Consider the following 25,700-nt stretch of genomic DNA (forward strand, 5'->3'; position numbering starts at 1 on the left):
TGATCTGGTGTTGATTGCGGAAAGTATGGATGGACTGAAGGAAAAGATGAACAAGTGGAAGGAATGTATGGAGACAAAAGGTCTGAAGGTGAATATCGGAAAGACAAAGGTGATGGCAAGTGGTAAAGCATGTGGTGAGGTGGAAAGAACTGGGAAGTGGCCCTGTGCTGTGTGCAGGAAGGGTGTCGGAGGGAACTCCATTCAATGTACAATGTGTGCTGAGTGGGTTCATCAAAAATGTAGTGGTCTGAGAGGGTCATTAACCAGTGTGGCAGCTACATTCAAATGTAAGGTGTGCACAGAGGGAGCTGCAGATGGAGGAAATGTTGAGTTGGATCTTGGAGACGGCGTGAAGCTGGAAGGTGTGAAAACATTTTGCTACCTCGGAGACATGCTGAATGGAGAAGGTGGATCAGACTCGGCAACGGTTGCTCGAGTGAGATGTGCATGGAAGAAGTTTCGGGAACTGAGTGGCGTGCTGATGAGGAGGAGAGTGTCGCTGAAGCTGAAGGGAAAGGTGTATGCTGCATGTGTGAGAAGTGTTATGATTTATGGGAGCGAGACATGGGTAATGAACGTAGAGCAGCAACGAAGACTGGAAAGGGTGGAAATGCGAATGGTTCGATGGATGTGCGGAGTATCGTTGAGAGAGAGGAAGACAAATGATGAATTGCGAAAGATGATTGGAATATTGCCTGTGATTGATGCTGTGAAGAGGAACAGGTTGAGATGGTTTGGTCATGTATTGAGGAAGGATGAAAGTGACTGGTTGAGAAGAGTGATGGAAGTTAATGTAGAAGGAAGTAGAGGACGGGGAAGACCGAGAAAGACTTGGCTAAAGATGGTGGAAGAAGAAATGCGGGCAAGGGGGTTAACAAGGAGAGATGCAGAAAATAGGGCAAAATGGAGAAGATTGTCATGGGGACCGCAAGGCTAACCCCCGCTCTAGCAGGGAACATGGCCTTAAAATGCATGTTGTTGTTGTGTTGTTTGTGGATGAGTTGTGTAGGTGACAACAACAGGCCGATTAGATTTTGGTTAAGGTCCGGATTCAGATCCGGCTTCGCAGTGGGATACAAAAGGTAAACTGTTCAGCCTGGCAGAGGTATGCGCTCTCCCGAGTGCCCATCTAATTTGAGGCTCGAACCATACCGTCGTCATTATGACACAACAATGTAGTTTCCAATAAAGGTAATCAACATAGTGATGCATTTCAAGATGTGTATGTTTTTGTTACGCTTGGCATGATTGACCTTCGATATCTGGTAAGGTAAAGTTTTTGGGTTCATTAAAACTTGGCCTTAGGTTTGACCCAGCTCTCACGTCATCCTCGTGAAACTGCTGTGAAGCATGTCTTTCCAAAATGCTGTCTTTTTCAGTTGCTTTACTTAAGTTTGGGAATGGCACAAAAACCAGAACACCAGTTTCCACTCTGTCATCTTTAGAGGGAACAAACCCAACATTTACAGAGACAAACCCCCGACTGCTGGGCAACAAATCATCCATTTCTAATCCTTAGCCAGCACTTAAAATACCAACTCGTATGGCTGGCTTGTTTTCTCTCTACGTATGCAGAGTTGAAATCACCATAGTCTTAACATGAAGATTGATGGAATTTTTCTATCATTGCGAGTGATCGATGGTAGAGAAACCTTTCCATCGCGTCATCAACATCGTAACCTGCAAAACATGTGGTTCACCCATGATGTCTGTTTTGACATGCTGTTTCTTGCATAGACAGACTTGGTTGGTCTTCATTTCTACTGCCTTTATTACTCTTGCTACCAGGACAATTTCAATCACTTTCCGATTAATTTTCCTCCTCGCCTGTTTAGTGTTCTAGTTCTTCCATGAGCCTTGACTTTGGATCCAAAAAAAATCTGCCTCTGCTGGTATTTTGACGGGGTTATTTGTGGCTTGAAAATAATGAAATAAGAATTGATCACTGGTCTGCGTCATTTCAGAGGTCTAGGTTTTCTCAACGGTTCTTATATGCTTTTTGCATGCTGAATTTAGAAATGCATCTCATTTCGCTCTATCAGGTCAAGTTTTTATGCTATCTCAATTTTAAGGAAAAAAAATAATCAAAATTTTTGTTTTTTTAATTAGCCTTTTTAAAATTCAAAATCAGACTTACATTGACAGAAAATGTACAAACTATATATAAAATGATGCACAAGTACCGTTAATGTGAAATTCAACATTAAAAAGACGAAGGAAAACAATTAATGCGGAATAAATGGCTTTCGCAAAGATTTTCGTCTGTGTGTCGCATCTGTAACATCTCTCTTGAGGCACCAACAGTTGTCTGCAAGCATGTTGACATCCCATCGGCCCTGGTACCTCTCTTCCATCACTCGAATATCCTGGTGAAACCGTTCTCCTTGCTCCTCGCTGACATCACCACAGTTTTCCGGAAAGTAGTCTAAATGCGAGCTGAGAAAATGCATCTTTATGGACATGCGTGCACCAAGAGCCTGGAAGCTCTGCAGGAGCCCTTCCACAACACATTCATACTCTGGACTTCGGTGATTGCCCAGAAAGTTCGTCACAATGGATTTGAATGAGAGCCAGGCATTCCTCTCATTGCTCTCCATACTTTCGTTGAATTTAGGATCTTTCATAAGCTCCCTGATCTGAGGGCCATCAAAAATGCCTGCTTTCAGTTTGGCCTCACTTACGCGAGGACATTTCTTGTTCAGGAAAGCGAAAGCTCGACCTTCTTTGTTCAGTGCTTTGACAAAATTCTTCATAAGTCCGAGCTTGATGTGCAGTGGCGGAAGTAGAATCTTCTGAGGATTCACAAGAGCGTGTGACACAACGTTGTGGGAACCTGGTTCCAGGCCAGATCTTTCTGGCCAGTTGCGTTGTACATAGTGCTGCTTGTCTGCTCGGCTGTCCCACAGACAGAGAAAGCAGGGGTATTTGGTGTAGCCGCCTTGTAGACCCAGCACCATGGACACAACCTATAAATAAAAATAAAGAACACACATATTTGTTTTAAAATTTGTTATTCCAGTTTATTAAAAATATATATTTTAATCCATGTTAAGAATATTTCAATAAATAAAGTAGAAAAATATATGTAACTAGGTTGACACCAACATACCTTTAGGTCTCTGCAAATCATCCAATTGTGATCTTTGTATTTCAAAGCAGTTAGCAAATGCTCCATGTTACTATAGTTCTCAGTCATCTGTACCGAGTGACCCACCGGAACAGACGCGATCTTGTTGCCATTGAAGAGTAGTACTGCTTTCAAGCTTCTACTTGAGGAGTCGATGAAGACGAGCCATTCTGTAGGATCATACGCTAAACCCATAGCTGCAATGAGGCCGGTGATGTTGCTACAGTAAACCAGAGAAACTTCATCGTCCGAACTAAAATATTCTCGAAACTCTTCTTCACCGCTGCGGTACCAGGAGAATGTAGTTTCAGGAGCTAACAAACGATTTTCACAAAGTCATGACCCTAGCAACTGAGCAGATTCTTTGGACAAACACAAATCTCGTGTCAAATCGTTCAACTCCGCTTGGCTAAAGAGTTTGGGTTGACTTGTCTCGCCCGTAGGTTGATATGTACCAGATATGTCACCATCTTCCATTTATTCATCGGAATCGGACGCCGAATGTCTGCAATTTTCGGGCGGTGCTGGAATTGGAATTCCTGGTCCATGAGGCACTGGTTTAATGGCAGATGGAACGTCTGGATACTTTAAGTGTTGCTTGTTTTTTCGATTTATGCCTAAAATGAAAGAGATAGACATACCGTCAAGGGGGTGACATGATATATAAAGTTAAACAATTTAGAATGTTTGGGAATTTATTAAACATAAAGTTAAACTCAAACAAAATTGATAAACTCACCTTGTAGGTTTGTCATACAGAAATAACAGTCATTAGTATGATCTCTTCCCTCCCTCCACACCATTGGGATACCAAAAGGCAGACACTCAATCTTCTTGTGGCTCCAGCGCCGCAGACTCTCAACGCACGTTTTGCAGCATATGTGAGGGGCAAAGGCTTTGTCCTGGTCACCAAGTTTCATTCCAAAGTATGCGTGATAGCTTTTCCTTACAAAACGTGTGATGTTAGACTGCCGGTCTGGCATGGTCACTTTACCACAGATATAGCAGAACTTGTTTGGGTCATTCTTGCACTTTCAATTCATCGTGAATCACAGGAATGTTATAGTAAGGAGGACACTACGCAGGACGTACTGCCGCTCACGTGCACCTAAGTGGACAGGAGACACCAGACTGAGCCACGCAGCTGCTGGAGCGACTGAAGTTGGGTGTTGCCAGAAACAACGATTTATCTATATTTTTCTGAAATTGAAATGAAAGTAATTGAGAAAGCACTTTCTTCCACATTAAGTGTACTTGTGTGTCATTATATGTATAGTTTGTACATTTTCTGTCAATGTAAGACTGATTTTGAATTTTTTAAAATGCTAATTTAAAAAACAAAATTTTTGATTATTTTTTTCCTTAAAATTGAGATAGCATAAAAACTTGACCTGATTGAACGAAATTAGATACATTTCTGAATTCAGCATGCAAAAAACATATAGGAAACGTTGAGATAACCTAGACCTCTGAAAAAAATATTTCAAATGCAGCCCAGTGTTATATTTGACTTTAGAGAAATTCATATAACACTTTTTTTGTATACAAAGTCGAGGCTCGTGTAAGAGCTAACACGTAAAACACATAAAAACAGAAACAGAAACACACATGAAACATATAATAAACGGAGCGGGACACAAGAGGGGAAGAGAGAGGGAAGCACATCAACAGTAGGGAACAGGGACATTGGGAAATTTGTGGAAGGGAGAGGGCTGGGGCAGGGTACAGGGTATAAAACAAATGGACACTACTCGGACTTTCAGGAAATAAAACGAAATTTCAAAAAGGTTTTTTGAAAAAGAAATTAGAATTTTTTTTTGAAAAAGGAAACATTTTTGAAAAAGAAATAATTCGAAAGAGAAATTTATCTAAAGGAGAAAGTTTAGATTTAACAAAATATATTTTCACAAAATAATTTAACTTCCGTTGTTATTCAAATCTTACACGTTTCGACTGATTTTTTTTTAAGGTGGATGCTGAATGAAAATACAAACTTTCACACAGCGCACTGGCCCATCTGGAAAAGCTGGCAAATAGATCCAAGCCAAATAAAGACAAAGAATGTAAAGAAGACGACCAGAGGAGAATGTCCAAGATCGATTCCGGCACACCTACCTGAAGAAATCACTCAAACTAAGACATGTTGCAGCAGATTTTTGTAAATACTTTTTTCTCTCTCTTATTACACTCAATTGAAGGCATCTTGATTGATGAGAGAGTGTCATTTAATATCCGACTGATCTCTAAGCTGCAGCTCCCATCTGAAAGCATGTCTGGTGTGGAGGCATGGGCGAGTGAGCATCCATTTTGCTGAGCAGGTAAACCTGGTCTCTGTCCTTATGCATCTTCACCTGCCCTCTACTCACGTTCCACTCTTTTATTCTTTATTGTACAACTATTAAATAAAATAAACATATCGAAATTATTTCAATTTTAAAAATACCTTCCCACCCCCTATGCCTTGCTTCCAAGATCTCACACGACTTGCAGCCCAGTGGATTCTGCCGGCCACAGATTAACTTGGCCACAATGTTCATTGACTCCCTCTAACACATTTTTCATTTCCATGCCTTCTCCTTCATTACCGTCCTGCATCCCTCACTCCATCTTTGAGCTTGCTCACAAAAAACCCCTATCTTAGCATGTAGGGGCATTTTCAGGTTCTCTCATCCTCCTGGATCCACACTTGGCTAGCTACATCATTTCCTGAATACAACTTACTTGTACGCTTATCCCTTACAACTCATTTATACACTTAGCTACACTTGTCTCTCACTACTTGAGACCTGTCTTCCACCATCTAGGAGATAGAAGTATCTGTGACAATCCTTTTGAAGCTTGCCTTTATCCATGATAGAGCTGCTTGCTACTCATCACCATGTCAAATCAACACCCCTATCTTGTCACATTTATCGATTTGTTGTTGCAGTGTGGACTATCGACAATATGTGCTGCAGCACATCCTGTAAATAGTACATACCTTACCCTCCTTGCTCCATCAACTCCTAGCCTCATGAACTACCATCAGAAACCACAAGAGTGGCATTATCCTGAAAACTACACCACCTTTACCTTTCACTTCAAGTCACACAACATCCTCACCTGGATGAACATTCCATTATTTTATCATAACTGGGTTAAAATGCTGGAATTCCCTACCCTGTACTTGTACCTACAGTGTCTATAGAAAGTCTACATCTCCTTTCAATTCAACTTTCAATTTTCACCTTTTGTTGCCTTATGGCTGGAATTAAATTGCATTAAATCACACTTTTCCCACCTTTATTTAAACATCGTAACCCGCAACTTCCAAGTGAAAAACAAATTCTACAAATGTCAGAAAATTAATTAGAAATGCAAAACTAGAATATCTAGGTTGGATAAGTGTCCTACCCCCCTGAGTTAATACTTGGTGGAATCACCTTTGACAGCAATTACAGCTGTGAGTCTGTTAGGATAGGTCTCTACCAACTTCGCACACCTTGATTGGGCAATATTTGCCCATTCTTCTGCACAAAACTGTTCAAGCTCAATCACGTTGCGTGGGGAGCGTTGATGGACAGCAATCTTCAAGTCATGCCACAGATTTTCGATTGGATTTAGGTCGGGGCTCTGACTGGACCACTCGGGAAACATTTATCTTATTCTTCCTTAGCCACTCTAGTGTAGCTTTGGCTGTGTGCTTCGGTCGTTGTCATGCTGAAAGGTGAACTTCTGTCCCAATTTCAGCTTTCTTGCAGAGAGGGCAGCAGGTTTTCCTCGAGGATTTTTCTGTATTTTGCTCCATTCATTTCCCCTTTTCTCTGCCAAGAGACCCAAGCCCTGCTGATGAGAAACATCCCCATAACATGATGCTGTCACCACCATGCTTCACAGTCGGGATGGTGTTCTTTGGGTGATGTGCTGTGTTGGGTTTGACCAAACATAACACCAAAAAGTCTCCTCTTGGTTTCGACAGACCGCAAAAATCTTTGCCACGTGGCTTCAGAATCTCCGGAATGGTTTTGTGCATACCTCAAACAGAACTCAAGGTGGGCTTTTTTGAGCAATGGCTTCCTTCTTGTACAGGCCAGACTTGTGGCGTGCTTGGGATATTGTTGTCACATGCACACAGTGACCAGTCTTTGCCATAAAGACCTGTAGCTCTTTCAAAATTGAAATTGGCATCTTGGTGGCCTCTCTGATGAATCTTCTCCTTGCTTGGTCATCCAGTTTGGAAGGACGGCCTGATCTAGGCATGGTTTTGGTGGTACCATATGCCTTCCACTTCTTAATGATTGTCTTGACTATGCTCCAAAGGTGATTCAGGGCCTTTAAAATATTTTTATACCCATCCCCTGATCTGTGCCTTTCCACAACTTTATCCTGGAGGTCTTTTGAAAGCTCCTTGGTGCACATAGTTGAGTCTTTGCTGTGAAATGCACTACCCAGCTGAGGAAACCTACAGGAACAGCTGATTTTATTCTGAAATAATCAGAATCACTACAATTTAACACAGGTGGAGGACAATTAATGTGGTTTGTGATTTTGAAGGTGATTAGTTACACCTGAGCTAAATTACAATTGAAGGGGGCGACATATTCAACGAAGGTATTTTACCTTTGTATTTTTAATCATCTTTTTTGAAATTCATCGAATTTGTTTTTCACCTGGAAGTTGTGGGTTACGATGTGTAAATAAAGGCGGAAAAGTCTGATTTAATGAATTTTAATTCCAGCCTATAAGGCAACAAAAGGTGAAATTTTTGAAAGGGGGTGTAGACTTTCCAAATGCACTGTACATCCATTTCTCAGTGATGAAGAATCACTTTTAAAATTCTAGTATCCGGATCCGGATCTTCACCAAAATCTCATCAATTTGTCCTTGGCACGGACCCAACCAAAATTTCGTCCGAATCCGTCCTGAACCTCTTGAGATATCTTGCTCAAAGACAAAGAGACAGGAGTGAAAACATAACCTCCGTCTACCACTTGTAGCAGAGGCAACAATTGCAAAGAAGACAAAGGAATGTCATAAAATAAAATATCAACAAAGATACTATGGAAAATAACAGAGGAGCAGGAAAATTAAAGAAATATCTGGACATAATTATTAATAGAAAAGAGGGCAGCTTAACTGTGATGGAAAACAAGTAAAAATAAACTCCCAAAATCAAGGACACCATGCTAACGGCTATTTGTAAAATGGCAGGATTGAGTCAATAGGAAAAGTGCAGGTTCTGCAAGGTTGATACGGAGAGCACCGTCACCTTCTCTCGGGATGCAAAATATGAACTTCAGAACAATTGCTCACACAAAGGCATAACAGTGTGCTCAGAATAATCACTGTGGCACATCTGCAAAAACTTAAATTTCCCAGTCCCAGAAAAGTAATGGAAACACAAACCAAGGGAAGTTCTTGAAAACGAGGTCACCGTGTTCATGTACAGTCACGTGAAAAAGTAAGTAGACCCCATGTAAAGTTTTGACTTTTTCAACATATTTCAACATAAAGCTATTTGATCTTCATTTCAACAATATTGATAGATAAAGGTGATATAATATAACAAATATCATGAAGCATTTACATTTTGTAGTCCATTGTATAATTTAAATAAACATAAATGCAAATTTCGCATGTGGAAAAAGTAAGTACACCCTTGGCTCTAATAGGTGGTATTGCCCCCTTTGGCAGAAACAACCTCAAGTAGGCGTTTCTTATAACTGTCTACCAGTCTCTGAAATCGACTGGGAGAAATTTTTGCCCACTCCTCCATGCAGCATTCTTTCAGCTGTGCGATGTTTGAGGGGTTTCTTGCATGCACAGCTCGTTTCAAATCCCCCCACAACATCTCGATGGGATTTAGATCCGGGCTTTGACTTGGCCATTCCAGAACCCTCCATTTCTTTCTTTTCAGCCATTCCTTGGTCGATTTACTGGTATGTTTAGGGTCATTGTCATGTTGCAAGGTCCACCTTTGGTTGAGCTTCAACTTTCCGACAGATGGCTTCACATTATCCTCAAGCACCCTCTGGTGCAATGAAGAATTCATAGTGGATTCTATGATGGTGAGCTGCCCAGGCCCTGATGCAGCAAAGCTGCCCCAAACTATAATATTTCCACCACCATGCTTTACAGCTGGTATCAGGTTCTTGTGGTCAAATGCTGTATTTGGTTTTCGTCAAACATGTATTCTGGTACTGTGGCCAAATATCTCTACCTTCGACTCATCTGTCCAGAGCACATTGTTCCAGAAGTGCTGGTCTTTGCCTAGGTGTTCATTGGCAAACTTTAGTCTTGCCCTGATGTTCTTTCTGGACAGCAAAGGTTTCCTTCTGGCACACCTCCCATGTAGATCAAATTTGTGCAGCCTCTTTCTAATGGTAGACTCGTGCACTTTGACATCAACAGTGGCAAGAGCTACCTGTAGGTCCCGTGACGACATTCTGGGGTTCTTAGAGACTTCTTTCAGGATCTTGAGGTCTGCTCTCGGGCTGAACTTGCTGGGGCGGCCTGGCCTGAACAAGTTGCCAGTTGTTTGGAATCTTCTCCACTTGCAGATGATCTTCCGGACAGTCGAATGATTGATTTCAAATTGTTTGGAGATCTTTTTAAATCCCTTCACAGACTCGTAGGCATCTATAACCTTCTTTCTGAAGGCCTCAGAGAGCTCTTTGGATCTAGGCATGGTGACGCCACACACTTCAACAATAAAGAGCAAACCAAACTAAATGTCTGAGGTTTAAAGAAGACAGGTTCCTCCAAGATCCTCTCTAACGATGTTCTAATTATTTGCACCTGAGCTGGTGCACCTGATTCTAATTTTAGGTATTTGAAGAAGTGATAAATGTAGGGGTGTACTTACTTTTTCCACATGCGAAATTTGCATTCATGTTTATTTAAATTATACAATGGACTACAAAATGTAAATGTTTCATGATATTTGTTATATTATATCACTTTTATCTATCCATATTGTTGAAATGAAGATCAAATGTCTCTATGTTGAAATATGTTGAAAAAGTCAAAACTTTACATGGGGTGTACTTACTTTTTCACGTGACTGTATGACCTGACCATCCCATCTTGCGTGCATATTGAAAACGAGGTTAATCGAGGTGTCAGTAGTGAGGTGCCAGCGACTTTAGAGGAAATAATGCAGAAATTAGAAAATGTACTCAGTAGTAGCGCCTGTAAAATGAAATGATGAGAACCTGGAAGTGCTCACATTGTGCCGGTAATTGTCAGAACTGGAGTGATGAAGCAGAGCCTCACTGAGGTTTTCAAAACGATGCAAGAAAATAGTGCAACATAGAACTACAACTAAGGTTCAGATGGGAATGCCAACAGTCCAACTGAGCATTTATATCCTTTTGCTTTCTCACATTCTTCCTCGTTTGTTTGTTTTATTTTTACTTTATCATTCCCTTCATTTTTTTGTTTCTTGCCATCTCATTTAACACTCATATTTCCCTGCGTCCTCATCCCTCTTCCTGACTCCCACACTCCACCATCCGTATTTTACTTGCGATGAGCCATTGGTGTTTTGTAAATTCTGCTTCGCAACAACAATCCTTGTAAGGCAAAAGTGCAGTGACATTGCTGTGGTTTCGTAGATTTATTGTGTGATGAGATTTAAATTAGGCTTGGCAAACCTTCTGCAATACGCGACGAATGTATATGTGCGCTGGTGACATCAAACCATACTGTTGTGAGAGAGGACTTTGAGAAACGTCAATATTTGAATGAGGAATCATTTGATTTATGTCCAGATGTAGATGTCCTTTAAAGATGAAGTTGAAATATGTCAACGTTAGTTTTTATTTATTTATTTATTTTTGTTCTCGAGAGCCTCTTTGCCATTCTCGTGGTGGATTGTTTCACAGCCTGTACAAAACTCTCTTGTTGATTTATCATAAGATCTGATAGAAATCTGAGGAGAATATCATCAGATATCATTTGACAAAGATGTGAGAAAACGGTCACGTTTAAGAGACGCAAAAAAGCTGTCCACACAAACAACAATAATAAATTCATTCAACATTGAAAGTCCTATTTCTGTTTAATCGCCACGTAATGTTGGAATCTCCATGGTGACGCTCTTTTGGTATGTTGGAATCATGAGAAACATCAAAGCTCTACCCATGGATTACAAGTAACATTGAATACCTCTTCATTCGCACTTTGTTGCGTTGCCAAGACTATCAGGCGTAAAATGTCAAATTGTAATTGCTATTGTTTGTTTCAAGAACAAACATGGGGGCGAGCAAACCCATTTCAGGGACAGAAATACATGTTTGTGTGGCAATGGTGCCTGGAAGGCATGCGTGGTGTTAGTGTCCTGTTACTTGAGGAGTTTGTAGACAGTGTGGTGAGTGTGACTAGAGTGAGTGACAGGTTGATGATGGTGAAAATTATGATTGGAAAGCTCTTGGTGAACGTCATCTCAGGATATGCTCCGCAGATCGGTCGGAGCGATGAAGAGAAGGACAAGTTCTGGTGTGCGATAGAGAAGCTGATGGAAAACGTGAAAGATGAGGAAGTTATTGTGGTAGGAGGAGACCTAAATGGACATGTGGGAAGGAGTACAGACGGTTTTGAGGGAATTCATGGGGGTTACGGATATGGTGTGAGGAATGGAGAAGGTGAAAGGATTTTGGAGTTTGCTGATGGACCTGGTTTGTTGATTTGTAACACTCAGTTACAAAAAGCGGACAATAAGCTTGTTACATACACGTCAGGTGGGTTGACGACAACCGTTGACTACCTGATAGTGCGTAGGCGAGATAGGGGGAACCTCCGAGACACAAAGGTAATCCCGGGGGAGGAGGCTGTTTCACAGTACCACTTGGTTGTCTGCGACATAAGGGTGAAAAGTGCGAGAAGAGCTCGGCAGGTGAAGTACCAACCGAGAATCAAGGTGTAGAGGTTGACAGAGGTGACAGTGAGGGAGGCATTAAAAGAGAGGCTGGGTATGATAGAGGATGATGTGGTTGAGCTTGAAAGTGGTTGGATGTCAACAAAAGATAGTCTGTTGGGAGCCGTTAGTGAGGTATGTGGATGGACAAAAGGACCACTGAGGCACTCGGAAACATGGTGGTGGGATGATGAAGTTGGAAAGAGGATTGATGAGAAGAGGAAGAAGTTCAAGGAGTGGTAGAAGGTGAAGGGTACGGGGGCAAAAGAGGCAGAGCATGAAAGTTATAAGGCAGGCAAGAAGGCTGCAAAGAACTAAGTAGCAAAGGCGCTGGAGACATCTAGGAAAACGTTCGGAGAACGCTTGGATTCAGAAGAGGGTCAGAGAGCGGTATTCAGGATAGCAAATCAGATAACGAAAGAGAGGTGCGTTGTGATGGGGTGAGTTGCTTGAAGGATGAAGTGGGCCAAATCGTTGTGGACCCAGATGGAATTAAAGGAAGATGGAAGAGATATATGGAAATGCTGTTGAATGCAGAGAACGAATGGGATGGCAACATAGCGAGTAACCCAGTTTTTGGACCGGTAGAGAAGATAACTGAGAAGGAAGTTGAGAAAGCGATAAAAGCAATGAAGAGTAGAAAGGCAGGAGGGCCGACGGGAGTTGTGGGAGATATGTTGAAGGCAGCGGGAAGTTGGGGGTGTGAAGAGAATGACAGAGATCTGTAATCTGGTGGTGAAAGAAGGCCGAATTCCAGTGGATTAGGAACTGAGTATCCTCGTCCCTCTATACAAGGGGAAAGGTGACCCTCTGCACTGTGGCTCGTATTGAGCGATAAAGTTATTGGAGCATGGAATGAAGGTATTGGAAAGGGTGTTTGAGAAGAGGATAAGGAAGAAAGTGAAGATCGACGAAATGCAATTTGGATTTATGCCAGGAAGAGGAATCACAGACACACTTTTTATTGTGAGGCAGTTGCAAGAGAAGTACATGGAGAAGAGGAAGAAGTTGTTTCTTGGGTTTGTTGATCTGGAGAAAGCATTCGATAGGGTTCCACGTGAAGTAGTGACATGGGCATTGAGGAAGTTAGGAGTGGAGGAATGGTTGATCAGAGTAGTGATGGCAATGTACAAAAGAGCGCGCACAGCTGTAAGGATGAAGGATGGGAACAGTAGTGAGTTTGAGGTGAAGGTGGGAGTGGATCTGGGTTTGGTACTAAGTCCACTACTATTTGTAGCTGTGATGGAGGTGCTGGCTCGGAATGTAAAGGAGGGTTTACCGTGGGAGTTGTTGTATGCAGATGATCTGGTGTTGATCGGGGAGAGTATGGATGGACTGAAGGAGAAGATGACCAAGTGGAAGGAATGTATGGAGACAAAAGGTCTGAAGGAGAATATCGGAAAGACAAAGGTGATGGCAAGTGGTAAAGCATGTGGTGAGGTGGAAAGAACTGGGAAGTGGCCGTGTGCTGTGTGCAGGAAGGGTGTCAGAGTGAACTCTATTCAATGTACAATGTGTGCTGGGTGGGTTTATCAAAAATGTAGTGGTCTGAGAGGGTCATTGAACATGACCAGTGTGGCAGTTACATTAATGTATAAGGAGTGCACAGAGGGAGCTGCAGATGGAGGAAATGTTGAGTTGGATCTTGGAGACGGCTTGAAGCTGGAAGGTGTGAAAATATTTTGCTACCTCGGAGACATGCTGAATGGAGAAGGTGGATCAGACTCGGTAACGGTTGCTCGAGTGAGATGTGCCTGGAATAAGTTTCGGGAACTGAGTGGCATGCTGACGGGGAGGGGAGTGTCGTTGAAGCTGAAGGGAAAGGTGTATGGTGCATGTGTGAGAAGTGTTATGATTTTTGGGAGCGAGACATGGGTAATGAACGTAGAGCAGCAACGAAGGCTGGAAAGGGCGGAAATGCGAATGGTTTCGAGGGATGTGCGGAGTATCGTTGAGAGAGAGGAAGACAAATGATGAATTGCGAAAGATGATGGGAATAGAGCCTGTGATGGATGCTGTGAAGAGAAACAGGTTGAGATCGTTTGGTCATGTGTTGAGAAAAGATGAAAGTGACTGGTTGAGAAGAGTGATGTAAATGAATGTAGAAGGAAGTAGAGGATGGGGAAGACCAAGAAAGACTTGGCTAAAGGTGGTGGAAGAAAAAATGCGGGCAAGGGGGTTAACGCTCGCCATCTTGAAGCAATGTTTCAAATGCGATGTAGAAAATAGGGCAAAATGGAGAAGATTGTCATGGGGCCCGCAAGGCTAACCTCCACTCTAGCAGGGAAAATGGCCTTAAAATCCCTGTTGTATTGTACACCGATGTTACACTCCTTTCCTATGCCATCTCCAGGCACTGCATGACGTAATTGCCGGGCACTGAACGGAGCCCGGCAATGTCGCGTGCTGAAAGGGAGTACTCAGTTTTCACTCCGGTTATTTGTTACTTCCGGCAAGTTTGTTGGTTGGTTGGTTTGTCTGTCTGTCTGTGTGTCTGTCTGTTTGTGTCCAGTACTACATCTACATCATTGCACATAACATCGCCATACTTTACACACATATTTGCCTTGCCCTGGAATAGACTGTGCCTAATTTTTAACTCTCTAGGCCCAAGGTCAAGCTCAAGGTCACCCAAAACGTGAAATCAGGGGGGTCGAGTTTTCATTTAAAATATATTTCAAACCACTATAACTCTAAAAGTACAAGAGATATGCATACACTTATTGTTACTGACATATAGGAAGTCACATATGACATTTCATTTGGCACCTTGACCTTTGACCTTGAGTGACCTTGAAAGGTCAAACTCAAGGTCAATAAAAAAGTACATTCCGGCAAGTCCTCGGTATCTGACTGATTTCTAGTTTTCTTGTTTGTTTGTTTGTTTGTTTGTTTGGGTGATATCTCAGCCATCCTTTGAGCTGGGAAGCTGAAATTTGAGCACAATAGTGAGGAAGTGCTTTGGCAAAAACAGTATTTTTTTGTTTTTTGATGAATCAATTAATTGATTAATTCTTTAATTATTCGAATGATGACCATGAATTAATTTTTTTAAAGTTACAGATTCGGATGAAACTGTGGTGGTTTTGGTATTCCATTAGCCAATTGATTAATAATTTAATTATTTTACCATTATTATTTATTTATTTTATTATTAATCGCTTATTTATTTTGTTTCTTATCTGGGCAATATCTCAGGCACCTTTTGAGCTAGGGAGCTGATATTCGGACACGACAGTGACAAGGTGATGTGGCTGTAAAGAATATTTTTGATTTATTGATTGATCAATTCATTTTTTTTTTCGATTAATGACTTATTTAATAAATTTTCAAAAAGTTACAGCTTCAAATGAAGCACTTGTGGTTGAGGTATGCTATTAGCCAATTGATTAAGAAATTATTTTACGATAACTGTTTATTGATTTTAATTATGCAATTAATCAATCAATTATTGTTCACCTCTCCCTCCCAATACTGTCTCGATGTGCTGCATGGCAGTATCACCAGGCGCCGAAGGCGCCCCGGCAATGCCGCACTGGAGGATGTTATTTATTTATTTGGCATGGGGGCGGTGTACTTTGAATGTATCTGTACTTGTTTCTTATTTTTTGTCGTTGAAGGGTTTGTAAGGGTATTACAGGTAGGACAAAAACATTAGTAGACATCAGTGTACTTTTTGCATGAATTCCAAGGAAATCATTAGACAATGGACAAATCCATAAGGGAAATGAATTTAAACCTGGACTAAGGGGTTCAGGTTGGAACATGGAGAGGCCAACCCTTTTGAAATGCAATGACAAAAAAATCATGCCCTCTATTTTAAATGGGGGTCTAAGATATTCATCTCATCTGTACATATTGTCGTTTCACTATTTTTGCAGTTCATGCAGAACCTTAGTTACCACGGAAACGAGGCTGGCACTGTGCAATGCCTCCTGTCTCAGTTCCTTCCTAGTCTCTTCCTGGCTTTGTCTTTTTTTTAAAGCCTTTTGTTAATAAAAAAAATTATGTCCTTCACAGCTTTAAAAAGATGAAGTGAAGGTGTTCAGTCTGAATCCTTAGCTGTTGCTTGTGTGTGGCTGATCTGCCATTTTAACAGTTTATATCAACAACTACTTGGTCAATGAAAGGGGAAAGAGAGAGAGATAAAAAATAAAAAAAACCACCTTTAGAGGCCATTTTTCCCCGCAAGCGGGGGTTGGCCTTTTTCGGGAACTGTGGTTGTTGTTGTTTTTCGGTCCCCTTTTTCAAAGCTTCATTTCCAAATTCAAACACAAACACAAACACACACACACACACACACACACACACACACACACAAACAAAAACAAACAAAAAACAAATTTTTCATTCAAAGACAAACACACACACACACACAAACACACACACACACACACAAACACACAAACACAAACACACACACACAAAGACAAACAAAGACAAACACACAATTCAAAAAAACAAAAAACAAAAAAACAAAAAAAACAAACAAACAAAAAAAAACACACACACAAACACACACAAACAAAAACAAACAAAAAACAAATTTTTCATTCAAAGAGAGAGAGATAGATGGATGGATTACACAAATGCACTTCCTTTGTGGCATCAAAATCCCCAGAGAGCTGTCATAAAAAGGTAGCCCCTTTGTGCAGCTTCAAACATTAGATGGAGTTGTAATAAGTACATCTCGATCTGATGAAGGTAGAAAGGAGCCTTGTGGGTAAAAGATGGCAAACAAACACTTTTAACTCCTTGTTTTACACATTTTATATTACATTTGGCAAAACGATGTTGAAACATGTTTTTTCTCTCAAAGAATGTAAACATAACTTCCTCATTCAAATTCTGGTAAAATGAGAAACAGAGCAGCCAGTTATGGCATGTTTCATTGTTGCTTTAGTTCCCCGTTTTTATTCAGGCCAACTCAAGTTTCACACACTTTTGCCTGCATCTACTCAGGTAGTATACAGTCACAAAGGTCTTGCCGTCTTGCACTTATTTGTGGATATTGAAGTTCCATTTGGACCATATCTCCAAATGTGAAACTTATCTTTGCGTTTCATTGGCACCAATAAGCTGGTAGAATTGTTTTTCATCAATCAGAGAAGTATTTTACTCTAGTTTATTGTGTCCATTAGCTTAACAGGATGGCATAGAGATAGCAAACTTATCTCTGAGCTGTTGTCTGGCCTGGTTTGATTTCTGAGCCGACTGTCCGTCTCCGTCTATTTTGTCCCTTGGCCATGCTGTTGGCGTTTCCCTCCTCTCTTTTTTTGTATACAAGGTCGAGGCTCGTGTAAGAACTAACATCAATCACAAAAAACAACAACGAACGGACACACAAAACATACAAAAAATGGAGCAGGAGACAAGATGGGGAGAGAGAGGGAAGCACACAAGTACAATAGCAGAGAACAGGGACAACTGAAGATCCGTGGGAGGGAGAGGGCTTGGGGGGAGGAGGCATGGGAAGGCGGGGGGGGGGGGGGAGGAGGGGGTGGAAAAGTATAAAACACATTGATACTGTTGGAACTTCCAGGAAAGAAAAAAGTCGGTATTTCCCCCCAAAAAAGTGGATTTGGGGAGAATTAACGGGGGAAGAAGAGATCAAGGTTTTTTATGGGGGAAGATAAGAGATGGTGGTGAACAGCTGTTTTAAAGATCTGGAGGGAGGAGTGGGATTGAAGAGAGTGAGGGAGTTTGTTCCAGAGGCGGGAGTAAAGAGGAATGAAGGAGTGAAGGTGAGCAGAGAGTCTTGATTTTGTCAATTTCTCCAGAAGATGGTTGTTGGCAGATCTTGTGCGACCTGTAGGAATATTTGGTGGACAGGGCACAGATAGAGCTGGAGGAGCAAGGCCGGATAGAAGTCGGTAGAAGACAGAAAGACCACCAACCTGCCTGCGGTGAGTGAGTGAGAGGCCCTCGGAGTTAGCTTCATCGCGGGAGATTCCAATGATTCTGAAAGCTTTGGTTTCAACAGCGTGAAGCCGAGCAAGGTGTAAGGCAGGAGCACCAGCCCAGAGGGGAGAGCAGTACTCCATTGAGCTGCGGATGAAAGCCTTGTATGTGGTGAGGAGCTCAGGTGTGCCACGGAAGGACTTCGCACGACGGAGGATGCCCAGTCGGCGACTGGCTTTGGAGGCCAGGACTGGCTCTTTCTGCTGTTCCTTTTGTACTGTTGCCTCCTGATCCATTCTGTGGTCAAGCTCTTCCTGGAGCCTTGCCTCTATATACAAAAAAACAGACTGTTAGGTTAGTGATTTGCAGACAGGGCGTTGCATCACAAAAAGCGCCGTGCCTCATATGGATATTACGCTGGGTGTCATGTCTGCAACCAAGTCATTGGTGGACATTAAATATCCCACTGTGTCTTTCACAAATATCGTAGTCGGTGAGCTTTTGCTCAATTAATCCTTCGTAGTAGGACTCACCATCAATGGTGAGCCATAAATATGTGGAAAAGAAGAGAGAACACATCACCCTCAACAAATTAAAATTTCCTGCCGAAATTCACTTCAGTCGAACATTGGCCTTTTCCAGCTGGTTCATGAAAGACGGGCCAAAATCCTTCCCTGACTGACTCTAGAAGAAGATGGGAGTTCATTGGTCCATGAATGTATTATTGGTTTGTAGTCCCTCTGATTAGCCGAATTAAAAATTGCTGGTGATACATTACAGTCAAATAGTTTCATCCTATACTTTTTCAAACATAAACTTGAGGTTACTTCATTACAAATGCTTTAACAAAATAAGGTAATCTATATATATAAAACACAGTTTGTGTGTGTGTGTGTGTGTGTGTGTGTGTGTGTGTGTGTGTGTGTGTGTGTGTGTGTGTGTGTGTGTGTGTGTGTGTGTGTGTGTGTGTGTGTAATGTTACCGATAGACTCCTAAACGGAGAGGCTCACGTGCTTGATATTTGACATAGACATGGCCATTGAGCCTGGGACGAACATGGCCGAACTCAAAATATTTGACGATCCATATTTTTTATTGATATTTACCTGAGCGCATTTCAGCGCACGGAATCAACGGAATCAGAGCAGGTGGGCGCTGATTCGCTCAGAGCGATCACGTGATGACGCTATGACGCTATGAACGCTATGACGCTATGACGCTATGAACGATATGACGCTATGAAAAACAAAATCGCTATGACGCTATGAAACGCTATGACGCTATGACCGCTATGACGCTATGACGCTATGACCGCTATGCGCTATGACCGCTATGAACGCTATGACGCTATGACGCTATGAAAAAAAAAATCGCTCGCTTTGCCAAGGGGCTCGCTCCCCCCCCCCCCCCCCGTTCCCCTCCCCTCCCCCTCCCCTGAAATGCCGGGTACTTCTGATAGTGTTTTATTTTGAACGTATAATCCAGCAGTTTGTGTGTTGTAAAATATGGTCGTGGTTCAGCTACTATCTTGTAACCCGGAGGTCTTGAATTAATATATTGGGACGGAGTGAGTTGTTCTGGGAAGGCAATGGCAAACAGAATTGAATCCAAAGTAATCCGACTTATCAGTTCTCCCAATGTGACGTCAAAACTCGACCCGCTCAAATTACGCAGCAAAGTTGCCTCTCTTTCTCTTTTCTACAGATATTACTTTGTTTTCTGCTCCCAAGAACTTGCTGCTTGTGAACCTCCGCCATTAGCGAGACCACGGAATACTTGACAAGCCACGACAGCCCCTACATCGGAATTTCTTGAAGTTTAAAATGTTTTCGACCACAAATGCACATGACTACAGTTTCATAAAAAATGCTTAAAAAAAAATTAACAACACCAGGTACCATTTCTAATTTATTGAAGGAATGCGCTTACAGTTTATTTAAAGTGCTTAACCAACTTCACCATACCGCACCGTGAAACTATAAAAAAAACAAAAAACACAACGCCATCATGTACCATTTAAAAATTTTATTTTACAAACACATGCAACTTTTCAAATGATGATGATGATGATGGCGATTAATTAAAATCCCATGAATTCCTCAAACTCTGAGGATGACCCAAATTATGGTGCTGCAACGTCGTGCGCTGATGGAGAGGCAGTAGAGGCAGGAGAGGGAGCAGTGGAGGGTGCTGGTGAGGACGCTGGTGAGGATGCTGGTGAGGACGCTGAGAGGGTGGCAGGAGAGGATGCTGATGGTTTTGAGGTGGAGGGAGTAGGGTGGAAGAAATGGGTAATGGGGAGCTGCCTGGCAGATTGCCACAGGTTTTGATGCAGCTCCTTGTAAGGGAGAAGCGAATCATCCAATCCCTTCTTGAACTTGAGGTACCTCTCCATGACTGGGTCAGCATCTTCCAACCTGTCGACAAGCGCCCACATGTCCTGCAACAACTGGCCCAGGAACTGGACTGTGAAGTTGGACCTCGGCACCTCTTTTTTTTTTGTATACTGAATCGAGGCTCGTGAAAGAGCTAACATTTATTTCACAAACAAATCAACCAGACAAACAAAACATACAAAAAGAGGGAGCGGAAGACAAGATGGGGAGAGAAGGGGAAGCACACAACCACAACATTTGAGAGCAGGGAGAAGTGCGGGAGGGAGAGGGCTTGGGGGCAGGAGGCGTGGGAAGGGGAGGGGGGGGGGGGGGGAGAGGTATAAAACACAAGGGGACCGAAATTAGCGGGGGTAGAAAAGATCAAGGTTTTGGATGGGAGAGGATAAGAGATGGTGGTGAACAGCTGTTTTAAAGACCTGGAGGGTGCAGTGGGATTGAAGAGAGTGAGGGAGTTTGTTCCAGAGGCGGGAGAAAAGAGGAATGAATCTTCCTCATCACTGCCCACATCCTCCTCAGAAACCTTTGTAATGGCCTCCTCCTCCTCGGCAGCCTGTGTAATGGCCTCCAACTAGTGAGTCGGTTTAGGGAACGGTTCAGCATCATGGGTTTCAGCATGAAGTCCCCTTTTGCGTTTGTGTGAATGAGAGCTCCACTCAAAGCCATACTCATCTGCGTGTTGTCCTCGATCCATATGCTGAGAGTCTTCTCCATCCTTTCCATGTGGACATTCCGGACATGGGTGACCACCTTCATACTCAATGCAGCGCTCGCTGAAACACTCTCACGAATCGCCTTCTCCTTCTTCCGTATGTAGCGAACGGTGGATTCGTTGACAAGCAACGATAAATATTGAATTATTGAGAATATTTGAATATTTATTGAGAATTTTGAATATTGAGAATATTAATTTATTTGAATATATTGAGAATAATGAATCGGTGAATAGAATTATTGAGACCCAAGACACAGTCAGTATAAGTAGGAATGCTAGGAATGCGGGCATTGTGGGTAGGTGCGGGAGGGGTGAGTACTCTGCACATTGTTTGTGGGGGATTGTAGTGGATGATGCCATATTGAGCCGAGCAGCTAATTTCAATAATAGATTTAATGAAGCGTTTTCATTCGATAATTCGTGGGGTTGACTTGTTTTCATAGGTGGCGGAACATCCCGTGAAGCTCTCGATTATTGTGCGGCTAAAATTTACAATTCCTATAACTGTCGTTTTCGTCAAGATTAGTTTGAGTACAAAGCGAATGTCGACGGGCTTTGCATTTTGAGATGCTTTCTAGTTCAAATCTGCGTTGCATCTTTAAAAGGTCATTTCACTGCACGACTTCTCTTAATTTTTTGGATACAAAGGGGTGGGGGTGCAGTGCAGGTGGAAATCGAGCATCATTCCTGCCGATATCAGACAGCTCCATTAAAAGAGCTTCATTGTGCAGCTGCCGACAATGTCGAAGGCCTACATGAACGAGTATTGCAGAGTTGTCATTTGCAACATATCTCGTAGTTTGCGATCTCAAACATTCTTTTGTATTCCATGCATGACGAACTATTTCTTCTGACAATTGCCAAATAAAAGGGTTCAGTGCACCAGACAAATTTTTAAATACAAGGCCTATTGTGGTGCCCACTTAGTACCCATTAGCGTTCTTACAGACCATCACTATCACAACATTGGTCTCCAGCATCACACATCCAAAGCCTTAGCGTCTTACATTTGACTCGCTGATTGATTGATCAAAGCATCTTCATTCCTCCTGTGAATGTTTGAAGCAGAAAAAAACCAGCAATGCTAAATAATTTGCTGCAGCGACTTTGCTGCACAAGAATGAAGATCAAAATCGAAAAGACCTTTTGACATACTGGAGGGTCGATTGATACATTTATGTGGCATTGATGTAGAGAGTCGATTGAAAACGTTATGTGCCATCATTTCTCTGGCTTTTCTGTGATCCATGACTTCTGTTGAACTTGTCAATATTGAAGTGATTTTTCAATCTTGTCATATTCAGAAATAATAGTCGGGAAATACGTAATGTTGAAATAAATAATGTTACAAAATAATTAGGGGTTTAACAGATCATTTAATAAAATGTGTCAAATGCAGGTACGGCACTGATTGGCACGGTAGCCACTTCATGTGTGCACAATGACCTCATTATTTAGCACGTTATAATTGGCATCGGTATCGTCATATATCGTCACAATCATGGCCAAAAATATTGGCACCCTTGTACTTTTTTCAAATAACTCACAATTTTTTCTAACAAACAAGTTGAAATTGACAAAAGTATTTTGTCTCCACAATTCTTAATTTCACTGTTGATATTACAGACCCTTTGTTTTTGATTCAGATCTTAATATATCCTTTTAAATCAGAAAATAAAAAGAAATGGCATTGACAATATTATTGACACCATAGATTATTTGGTAGCACGGCCTTTGGACAAAATAACTGCAGTCAAGCGCTTCCTATAGCCATGAATGCGCTTCCTACACCTTTCTACTTGCAGTTTGGACCACTCTTCTTGTGCAAACGGCTCCAGTTCTCCCAGATTTGAAGGGTGCTTTCTCCCAAATGCTGTTTTCAGATCTCCCCACAGGTGTTCAATGGGATTTAGATCTGGACTCATTGCTGGCCCCTTCAGAACAGTCCAGCATGTTGTATTGAACCATTCCTGGGTGCTTTTTGAAGTGTGTTTGGGGTCATTCTCCTGCTGCAAGACCCATGACCTTCGACGGAGACTCAGCTTTCTGACACTGGGTTGAACATTGCGCTCCAAAATGCCTTTGTAATCTCCTGATTTCATGATGCCATGCACACATTCAAGGCACCCAGTGCCAGAGGCAGCACAGCAACCCCAAAACATCACTGAACCTTCTCCATGTTTGCCTGTAGGGAAGGTGTTCTTTTCTTTGAAAGCTTCATTTTGTTTTCTGTGAACATAGAGATGATGTGCCTTACCAAAAAGCTCTAATTTGGTCTCATCTGTCCACAGGACATTCTCGCAGAAGGATTTTGGCTTGTTCAGGTGTGTTTTGGCAAACTCCAGTCGGGCTTTCTCAGCATTGGGGTCCTCCTAGATCTCCTACCATAGAACCCCCTTTTATTGAGCTGGTGATGGATGGTGCGAGTTGAAACTGTCGTACCTTGTGTCTGAAGGTCAGCTTGAATCTGTTTGGCAGTTGATTGAGGTGCTTTCTTCACCATTTGAACAATCCTTCGCTGCAATCTTCGATCAATTTTTGTCTTGTGGCCACGTCCATGGAGGTTGGCTACAGTACCATTTGCCTTAAACTTCCTGATAACATTGTGTTTGGTGGACACAGGAACATCAAGGTCTATGGAGATGGACTTTTAGCATTGAGATTGTCCATGCCTGGCTACAATCTTGTCTCTGACCTCCTCAGACAATTCTCTGGTTTTCTTTATTTTGTCCATGTTTATTGCGGTACACACAGTGACACAAAACAGCAGAATGACTCCTTTTCTCTGTTCAAACTGGTTGAATGTGTGATTTTTATATTGCGGGCACCTGTAACTCACCACAGGTGAGTTCAATTCCAAGGTAAAGGAGAATCACCTGCTTGAAATCTAACTATTTCTAAGAATTTCTACAAGGTGCCAATAATATTGTCCAGCCAATTTTAGGATTTCTGTGTGGAATAAGCCAAGATTTAGTAATTTTTTCAGCTTTTTTTGTTTTGTTCCACTGCAAACCAAAGACATACATATGTGGATGCCAAAATATTTTTTAATTTCAACAATTTTCTGGAAGAAATGGTGCATTATTTGAAAAAAATGCAAAGGTGCCAATATTTTTGGTATATACATATATATCAGTCCTGCCTGTGGGTCACAAGCGCGTCGCGCATTCTACAGGCCATGCCTCCCCCCTCACCTCCATGAGCCACACCTTTTTCCAGTGTGCCAGAAACATGCATCACAAAGCCACGGCACATTTTGGGACCTCAAACACAGTTACTTTCTGACTGCTGGACACAGTTATATGTCGCTTATAACTCCATTTTTGCTCACCAGAATTTGAGAGGCTCCAATGACTATTATAAGCAAAATGATTACCTTAGGTTTCACCAGTACCCAAATGAAGGATGGGCTACCTATATGAATAAAGCAGAAAATCAGTGTTTGGATGTATGTTCTTTATCTAACTACTCCTAACTAGGTCACTGGGCCAATCTCAAGAAGCAAACTTTGTGGAATGATCACATATTTCGATTCAGCGAACCCACAGGGTGGGTAACCTGCTAGTATGTATTTTAGATTTGGTGGTTTCATACCTCTCATGTATGACAGACTGGCAGATATGGGCTCCATAAGGTCTAAAACGTCACTAGCGCCAACAGAGAAATGACTTCATTGCACAGTCAAAATAATGAACAATGCATTCATTTCCTGGCAACAGGGATCAAAGTCAGAGGCTTTTATGTGGATAATAGTTTTTTTTTTGTTTCTTTTATTCAATGACGAGAATAAAAAAGCATTTGGCAGTGTTAACAACGCTTTGCATTTTACCTACCCATAAAGTGTTGTGTTAACTGCATTTCTGCCTCTCCCCACATATCGCCCTCCACTACTCTCCTTTGTGATAGGGACTGAGAAAATAGCTCTGTCATGGTCTGCTTGCTTCTGAGTAGCATTGTATTCATTTGACTGCTGAGGGAATGCAATCCAGCTAAAAACTTCTCCACTGGGATGGAAATACAGAACGAGTGTAATTTAATGTTTTCAACGAGGGATACCGAAATAGCCAGTTATATTGGGAGTCCATAAAAACCCATGGCCTGAGTTTTCAACATAAGGCTTCATTCCATTCAATGGAAAAATCGGCCATCTAATGTATTTACTTGGCTGTACTGTCTTTTTAAAAGGATTTTGAGCAGCATCATTGAGTCCATTAAATTGCACTTGTTCTGTTTTTCCATCCCAGTGCAGAAGTTTATACAGCAACATTATGATTATTTGGGCAAAACATGCATGACTCACTTTGTCCCTTTTACACTGTGTAACTTCATCCCACAATATTTGTATGTATCGCTGTATGAAATAGATCATCATCACATTATAATCATACATATATATATTAAAAAAAAGAAAAAGAAAAAGTCATTCTGAAAGTCCCAGCGGGATCCGAGATATAGCTTGGACATTGGCAGGCCAAAATGGGGAAAAACCTAAAACCTGCACCTTTAACTTTGTGTAAATTGATGCATGATGTAAATTGTAAATTAAGAGTCAATGCGACTTCCTCTAAGCTATCTTTGTTAATTTTGTTCAAATCGGACAAACCTTCGTCGAATTATGGCGAAAATGTTAAAATGTCTATAATTAGGTCATGACCTTAAAGTTAGGTC

At 41.8% G+C, this 25,700-nt stretch overlaps 2 protein-coding genes across 2 annotated transcripts in view; one reads left to right on the forward strand and one right to left on the reverse strand.

Moving 5' to 3' along the window:
* LOC137426162 (rho GTPase-activating protein 6) overlaps positions 1 to 25,700 on the forward strand; it is a 226,238-nt gene that overhangs the window by 98,750 nt on the left and 101,788 nt on the right. The gene's annotated exons all lie outside the window — the stretch shown is intronic.
* Positions 2,104 to 4,448, reverse strand: LOC144891342 (uncharacterized). The gene is made up of 2 exons (XM_078774306.1): positions 3,110 to 4,448; positions 2,104 to 2,966 (listed from the first exon to the last, which is right to left on the reverse strand). Exons 1-2 carry the CDS (start codon positions 3,320 to 3,322, stop codon positions 2,226 to 2,228), a joined length of 954 nt encoding a protein of 317 aa, XP_078630432.1. The 5' UTR covers positions 3,323 to 4,448; the 3' UTR covers positions 2,104 to 2,225.

Source organism: Myxine glutinosa, chromosome 1 (assembly GCF_964187855.1).
Source record: "Myxine glutinosa chromosome 1, kmMyxGlut1.1, whole genome shotgun sequence".
NCBI lineage: Eukaryota > Metazoa > Chordata > Myxini > Myxiniformes > Myxinidae > Myxine > Myxine glutinosa.